We start from the raw sequence: 8,515 nt of genomic DNA, 5'->3' as shown, positions 1-8,515 counted from the left end.
GGTGGGACAGAATTGAACACTTCTTCACACAACACAAAGTTAATTTGCGGAACGCAGTGTCCAGTAATTAAACAAATTCATGGAAGGCGATTCCTCCTCATAGCTCACCCTCCCTCTATACAGTAGACAAATCTCGGCAGAGCTCTTCAGCCCGGTGAATAAGTGGAGCTTCCACCTTCTGGGGCAGCAGAGCTCTGAAAAACACTTCCTGGGGGCCAATAATTACGGGGAAATTTAGCTTCTGTGCCCGTGCGTATAGCGGCATATGGCAGTCACTGTGGGAAAGAGGATGCTGGCACAGGGATGGCGAGCTGTGGCATGGCACCCCCCAGGGGTTTCAGGGAGGGGCTTGGAACCGATGTGGTGTCATGTTGACGTTGCTTCCGGCTGAAAACCTGGCTGTGAAGTTAGCATGCAAGGAGACACTCTGAATACACATTCATATGACGGGCCCGTAGCTACATTGGGGTTATGACGAACTCCCTTATTTCTGAGTATGTGGGGTTTTGTTCCTTTAACCTTTCACAGGTTGGAGCAGTCTTATTTTCCACTGACACTGTCTGCCAGCCTCTTTTAACCGGGAACTCACACAGTTCGTCCTTTTGTCACAAATCAAGCCCCTTATTGTCTCTGTGGCTTTTCATGAACACTGCCCTTTTCCCGGGATGAAGCTTACTGTTTAACTTTGTCAGATACTGAGCTCTGTCAGACACTGATGCACACACAACATTGAACAATAAAACCAACTGAAGAGTTTATTTACAAGGATAGGCAGGCAGGGAATATATGTACAAGGGAAAAGCTGATGCTTGTAGATATGTAGTTTCAAATGGTATAGTTCAACTTTGGGTCAGTTCTTTTATAATCAGTCACTTCAGATGCCACAGTACAAAACACCCTCTCTCTAATCTTCTCTTACCCATCTTATATACCCAAACCATTTCTTCCTTATTTCCAATGCCTTATCTTCCCATGTCTTTTCCTGTTTTGTTATCAATAAAATATCTGATTGAATCCATTCATTTTTTTTATAATTTAATTTTTTTTATTATTATATTTTTATTGGTTTTCCACAACAAACAACAACAAACATCTGTGTAGACAAAGAACAACAACTAGATAGACATATAAAAATACCACCACCACCCACCTGCCCTTCTACCAATAATCACCACTAATATTCCTCTAAACCACATTGTTTCTACAACCTAAAGTGTACATATTCTCAACCTGCTTACATTATGATTAATTATCTCATTAATCTAAATTTCTCATCAGCTGGTTAATCCTCCCGACTATTTATGCCCACTCACCAACCAAATTATAATACTAGTCCAGCAAAATATTCACCTCCTCATCAAACCAAAATTCATCTTTAACCTTATTCTTCCCCTTAGCTAGGTATCTCAAAATAGAAAGTAAAAATTAGATTCATAATGAACTCTCAGCCTATATATTGTAGACATTTTAAATAAGTAGCCACCACTTTTCCTGCAGAACACAAAAATCTCTGTTGCCCTCAGCCACATTTCCATAATTATTTTCATTCTGTTATATCCTGTTAAGTCAACCTACAATTATTTATCCATACATGTTTCCCCACTTCAAGGATTTCAAGTTTATAGTACTGGTTCTCTAAAATGTTCACCTCTTCATCAAACCAAAATTCATCATTAACCTTGTTTCCACTTGGCTAAATATCTCAAAAAAGAACGTAAGAGGGAAAATTCCACACCTACAAATTTCATTCATAATCATCTCTCCGCCTATATATTTAATTGATTTTAGATACCTATTACCCTCAACTGCATTTCATCAATTATTTTCATTCTATTACATCCTATTACATCATTCTACAATTGTTTATCCATATATATTTCCACATTTCAAAAACTTAGAAAACATAGAAATCCAAGTTACCAAGTTACCGTCCACTACATTTCATCAATTCTTTCCTATCCTGTTGCATCAGCCTGCACTTAAACACAGTTTGCTACTCCCACATACATCTCTCTCAAAAGGGGGCCATTTCAAGAAGATCCTTCTGCTCAAAGGTTTCCAATCCTCTTCCTTTTTGAATTCGTTCTCCTCATTTTCTTGTAAATGTCTCAGATGTTTGTACTCCTTGTTGGGAGCTCCCAGAGGGTCTCTTTTGTATTTTTTTTAAGTCCTCCTTAACTTGCTTAAAGTCTTTCGCCTTCCTTGCGTCTTGCTTTGTTCTAATCTTGTTTGATAGTCTCTTATTTTTCCAAGGGGACTTGACCCACCTTTTTTTCCTTCTCTTTATTCTTCGCTTATTTCTCCTATGAGGCATATCCTTTAGAAAGTCAACTTCTTTTATTTCCTTTTCAATTGTCAGGTGCTGGCTATCCTCTAGCACTTCCTGTTTCTCTTCTGCCGATTCCGGGGATTGTCCTTTATTATCTCCGACTACTACATATAGACACTGAGATTCACCTAGCAATCTGTCCCATGCCTGTTGCAGCGTTTTTTCCAGTTCAGCTCTTAAAATCATACGGAAACGTTCCGATTTTAATTCATTTTTTATTTCATTTTTTACGGCCTCGGAAATTTGCACCGCCGCCATTTTGTTATCCATTTAACTTTATCCTTCGTTATGGCAAATATCAACTCACATATATAACAGAACCTAAAGGGTGATATTGCAAATAAAGTTAGTCTCTTACCCCCACTAGATCGGTTCAGTCTCCAGTTCCATTAATATTCTCGGCCGCCTTTCAAGTCAAGAGGGAAATCCAAAACGGGGGGAGGGGGTAAAGAGCTCTTCTTTTAAGACGGTCTTGTTCGTTGGACCCGTCCTTCAATGTGGTGCAGAGGGGAATCCTCATTCGAACACAAAACCCAAACGAAAAAGACAAGACCCATTCACCGTGCACATTTAAAAACACGGCTGGCAGCTGCTATGGCGGGAAACCAGTTCCCGTTCTTCGTGACGCTCCCGCTTGTGAGGCACGCCGGTCACACCCCCGTCCTTGCCGGGGAGCGGGGGGCCGGCCAAGCCTCATACCTTGGTCTCCCTCCAGGAGCACCAAGCGGGACCTACCCCCCTGGAGTGGGGGGGAGGCTCCCAAAAAAGCAGTCAAGAATACCCCCTGAGGGTGGGGGGAGGCTCCCAAAAGAGCATTCAAGAATCGGGTGTTTCTCAGGAGCTCCCGAGAAACACGCTGTGGCGCAGCGCCGCACCGCCGGAAGTCCGGTACTACAATGCTAAGACCATGGCCATATAGCCCGGAAAATCTACAACAACTAGTAGAAAAGCTGGTTGTATCCAATTCACTGTTTGTTCCTTGGTTCTGAACATGTGTTCAGGAGCCTTGTTTGTTGTAGTCTTTCTGACTGCATGTAGAGAGCCCAGGCATGTACAGCTGTATGCGAGAAACCAGTTAAAGACTTGGGGACATGACCAGCACTAGAGAGGGAGGGCCATAAGTGCTTTGCCCCGTTTAGAGCTCTGCTTCACCCCATCTAAAATCTTTTCAGAAGAAGGACTTCTCTTTTTTTGGAACCATTTTATTTTAAGTAATGAGAACTTCTTTTCAGAAGGGCATGTTTTTGCTTAAAGGATCAGTGACAATTGGTATTCCCCTGAAGGGATAGCACTCCAACTATACCCATATTATTCACCCATTACTCCCCTGTGGAGGATTTTACAATATTATAATAATACTTTAAATGATTCTGAGACAGCTACTAAAACTGATGAGTATGGCAGTGTCCTTATAGTGCCTAACAAGTAACACAAGGAACTAATTACTTATTGAAGAAAGGGCGTTATTACAAGTGGGTAAAAACCTCTGGTAGAAGCCCTAAAAGCCTAGTCTAGCCTGACCTTGTCAGAGCTCAGAAACTGAGTAGGGTTGGTACTTGATGAGTGACCACTAAAGAGGACAAGGGCTGCTTATGCAGAGGACAGCAATAGCAAACGACCTCCCCTCATCTCTTGCCTTGAAAACCACATGAGGTGAAGCTTGATGGGGGGGTCACCAAGAGTCAGTTGCAACTCAACAGTGCAGTTTACCTTTGAAAACCTCTGGACTTAAAAGAAGAACCTGTTTAGATCTGTGGATATGATGCTAATAATCCAGAGTTGTTGACATACATGCAGACATTCAGGCTTCACAAGATAGTTTCTAGAAGGTTCTTCAGTCTGGACAAAACCACCGATGGCCACCCATTTTCACTGGAAACTCTGCCTTTAAATAGAGCAGTCCCACCCAGGAACAAGGTAAATGAAATGTATCTAACAAGGCACAGTCAAGCCATGACTCTATAGGACAGGCATCATCTGTGCAGTGATAAAACTGTTGGGCATGGTTTTTCATTCGGGCATCAAACAGCAACTTCAAGGCACTGTGACAAGGAGGCTCAGTGTGAATGCAAGCAAGGCATTCAATTGACGTACGTTCAGCTGGCAATTGTGTTTATACAGCATCCATATATAAAAGAATGTGCACAGTACACTCTTTGAAATGATACAGTAGCATTAACATTACCATTGGTATTCATGTCCATTTCTGTAGGTTAGTAAAACTTGCATTTTACATATAAAATAAATTCAATATTCTTTGAAACCTTATCTGGCAAAGGATCAAGTAGATATTTCCCGGCTCTTGTATAAAAAGGGAAGGAAATTAAATGATGTGGAATATCCTCCGCAGCAGGTAATTCACAAATACAGAATCTGGCGCGACATTTCCGCCCCCTTCTCCCCCCCCCCCCCACAGGCCTGACTCAGGCCTCACGGGAGTCTGAAGTACGCTGGCAGAACTTATCATCCCTTAGGCCCGTTGGGTACCCGGTGCTTCTCTTCTGCCTCTCCAAGAATTCAGTAGAAAGTGTTAAAAAATGTGTTGAATTCACACAGGGTGAGGTTTCACACTCCTGGGAAGGGGGATACATGAAGCAGGGAACAAACAAGTAAGTGGAACAGAAAGTAATGGAAAACACTCTCCTTTGTCTCACTAATAGGAAGTGGAGAGATGCTGTTGAGTTGTGATCTTTTCAGAGGGGTGGAAACGGCTGCTGCACCTCCAGTCCAGGTAAGGGATTTGAGCAAGGGACAGCCTGGGTCCTCCCCTCCTTTCGCAGGGGGGCTTTTGCTCCTGCCGTTTCTACATCCTGTACCCTCCTATACTACGCCCTTCTAGTCTACAGTTTCCACCTGGCATGATCTCTGTTAAGAGAATCTGCTTTTTCTTTCAGTGTCGGTTTTCCTTTGAGGAGGTGGCCGTGTATTTCACCGTGGGAGAGTGGTCCCTGCTGGATCCGGACCAAAGAGCTCTCTACTGGGAAGTCATGCTGGAGAACTACGGGAGCGTGGCCTCTCTGGGTAAGGATCCTTCGTTAGGTGCCCAAGTTGGAAATTTGTGCCATCGTGATGTGGCATGTATCAGAATATTAAAAAGCAATGGAGTGTTTTGCCTCCTGTCCCGCTACTGAGGCCAGTGTTGTGTCCAATGCTCCCTCTAAGCTGTGGAGTCCTGTGAGCAATACGTCTACTTCTTGAGCTACTGGCATTAAAGTTGTGAGCGAGCAATTTGGCTACTGCATAAATTAGTTTGCTCTGGAGCCATCCTTCCTGAGCTAAGACAATAATGTGTGAACTGGAGGCTGAAAACCTGTGAGCTAGCTCACACTAACTCAGCTTAGAGAGAACACTGGTTATGGCCATCACCCCAGCCAGAGCAATTGTTCTGGCTTGAGGCAAAGGTGGGGTGAAAGGCCCTCAGAAAGACTCCGGAAGGGGCCAGATCCATCTACTTTGTGAGCTACTGGCATTAAAGTTGTGAGTGAGCAATTTGGCTACTGCATAAATTACTTTGCTCTGGAGTCATCCTCCCTGAGCTGAGACAAAAATGTGTGAGCTGGAGGCTGAAAAACTGTGAGGTAGCTCACACTAACTCAGCTGAGAGGGAACACTGGTTGTGACCATCGCCCCAGCCAGAGAAAGAGTCCTGGCTTGAGGCAAAGGTGGGGTGAAAGGCCCTCAGAAAGACTCTGGAAGAGGCGATTTCTCTGTTGCTAGCTTTTTAAAAAAACCCACCCCAGATGGGATTGCAAACATCCGCTCTGACTGTGATATGAACATCATCTGTCCCCCCTTATACGGGTTGGGATTTTTGGCTTTAATCTTGACCATGTTTCTGCCCCCCCCCCCGGAGAATTTTTACTCTTGCTTGGATACTGGCCCCTCCCCGTATAAGAATGATCTTTCTCTCTCTCTCTCTCTCTCTCACTCTATGTGAAAGAAGCCCGAATGGTAAGAGAGACCGTGGTGGAGACAGACAACAGCCTTGCATCTGAAGAAAGACTGGAGAGTTCTTTAAGGGGATCTCAAGAGAGGATTTCCTTACCAAGTGAGCTGGGTATCCTTCACGTTTAAGTCAAGGAAATGGGCATGGCATGCCCATGGGACTTTCCTGTTTCACTTCTAAATGGCCCGCTGGGCAGTCAAGGAAGGGGCGTTCTGGGGCCTGGAATCTGGAGACCTGGAAGCTCCTTCTGGGCAAGAGCTCAGCGGGGGCTCTTGAAAGGCTATGGTATCCTTAAATCGCAGATATTCTGAGGAACGGTTGGGCGGTTAGCTAAGGTCAGCCAAGCAGGATGAGGCCAAAGGGCCGTCAATCCTTTCCTACCGCAGCCTTTGGACCGTACTTGCCCTCCCAGATGCTAATGTTTCCTCTCTCTCCATTCCAGCAGAGGACAATCAGAGGAATGAGGAGGGCGAGGAACTTCAGCTGCAATTGCCAGATAAAGTTAACAATGAAGACTTGAAAGGAAGCATCTGGAATCGAGGCAGCCCTAAGAGAAAGAAACTCAGCCGTTTGGATGAGAAGACAGATGGAAGGAAACATAATGTATGTTTTCCAAAGTACAATATAATGAAGACGAGTAAATATATCCTATGTGGAAAGTACTTCAAATATAGATCACAGCTTCTTGTGAACCAAAGAAAACAAAGAGGAGAGAGATTTGTTGAATATTCAGAGTGTGAAAAGAAATTCAGTTTGAAGGGCAGTCTTCAACAGCATAAAAGAACCCACACAGGGGAGAAACCGTTTGAATGCCCAGAGTGTGGAAAGAGATTCAGTTGGAGTGCCCATCTTCTAGGGCATCTGAGAACCCATACAGGGGAGAAACCTTTTGAATGCTCAGAGTGTGGAAAGACATTCAGTGCACGTAGCCACCTACAAGTGCATAAAAGAAACCACACAGGGGAGAAACCATTTGAATGCTCAGAGTGTGGAAAGAGATTCAGCACGCACAGCCATCTTCAATATCATCAAAGAACCCACACAGGGGACAAACCTTTTGAATGTTCAGAGTGTGGAAGGAGATTCAGTCAGAGTAGCCATCTTCAAGAACATAAAAGAAGCCACACGGGGGAGAAACCTTTTGAGTGCTCAGAGTGTGGAAAGAGATTCAGTACGAATCGCTATCTTCAATATCATCAAAGAATCCACTCAAGGGAGAAAACTTTTGAATACTCAGAGTGTGGAAAGAGATACCGTTCACATGGCAGTCTTCAGTATCATCAAAGAACCCATACAGCGGAGAAACCGTTCGAATGCTCAGAGTGTGGAAAGAGATTCAGTCAGAATGCAAATCTTCAATATCATCAAAGAACCCACACAGGGGAGAAACCATTTGAATGTTCAGAGTGTGGAAAGAGATTCAGTAGGAATGCAAGTCTTCAGTATCATCGAAGAATCCACACAGGGGAGAAGCCATTTGAATGCTCTGAGTGTGGAAAGAGATTCAGTCAGAGTGGCACTCTTCATGATCATCAAAGAACCCACACAGGGGAGAAACCATTTGAATGTTCAGAGTGTGGAAAGAGATTCAGTTGCAATAGCCATCTTCAAGACCATAAAAGAATCCACACAGGGGAGAAACCTTTTGAATGCTCGCAGTGTGGGAAGAGATTCAGTCAGAGTGGCAGTCTTAAATATCATCTAAGAATTCATACAGGCGAGAGACCTTATGAATGCTCAGAGTGTGGAAAGAGATTCAGTTGCAATAGCCATCTTCAGGACCATAAAAGAATCCACACAGGGGAGAAACCTTTTGAATGCTCAGAGTGTGGGAAGAGATTCACTCAGGGTGGTGCTCTTCAACAGCATAAAAGAACCCACAAACGGAGGAACTTTTTGAGCACTCAGAGTGTGGAAAGAGATTTAAGTTGAGTAGCTATCTTCAAAAGCATCTGACAACCCACATGAGGAAGAATCATTTTGAACTCTCAAAGTGTAGGAAGAGATTCTGTCGCAGTGGCAGTATTCAAAAGCATAAAAAAAACCCACAAAGGGTGCGAAACTTTTCAATGCTCAGACTGTGTAAAGAGATTCAGTCAGAGTAGTCTTCTTCAAAAGTGTGGAAACCCCCCCCCCACTCTGAGTTTTTAATGTCTCCTTTTTTCTCTTCTCTCTGGAAGGGCAGGAAGTGAGGCCAATTATCAGCCATTGGGTGCGGTCACATGCACCAGATAAAATGG

At 43.9% G+C, this 8,515-nt stretch overlaps 1 protein-coding gene across 1 annotated transcript in view; it reads left to right on the top strand.

Annotated features, from left to right (window-relative positions):
- The window catches only part of LOC107114316 (zinc finger protein OZF-like), a 9,297-nt gene extending 1,003 nt beyond the window's left edge, over positions 1-8,294 (top strand). Inside the window, exons 3-4 of the mRNA XM_015415763.1 lie at positions 5,239-5,350; positions 6,985-8,294. Of these exons, the coding sequence (XP_015271249.1) occupies positions 5,239-5,350; positions 6,985-8,207 (1,335 nt within the window). The 3' untranslated portion in view covers positions 8,208-8,294. The remainder of the gene's footprint in view (positions 1-5,238; positions 5,351-6,984) is intronic.
- Positions 8,295-8,515: the final 221 nt, after the last annotated feature.

The sequence above is a fragment of the Gekko japonicus genome, unplaced genomic scaffold, assembly GCF_001447785.1.
Source record: "Gekko japonicus isolate JY-2015 unplaced genomic scaffold, Gekko_japonicus_V1.1 scaffold6452, whole genome shotgun sequence".
Taxonomy (NCBI): domain Eukaryota; kingdom Metazoa; phylum Chordata; class Lepidosauria; order Squamata; family Gekkonidae; genus Gekko; species Gekko japonicus.
Note: the sequence above shows the minus strand (reverse complement) of the source record. Positions and strands in the feature narration are given on the sequence as shown.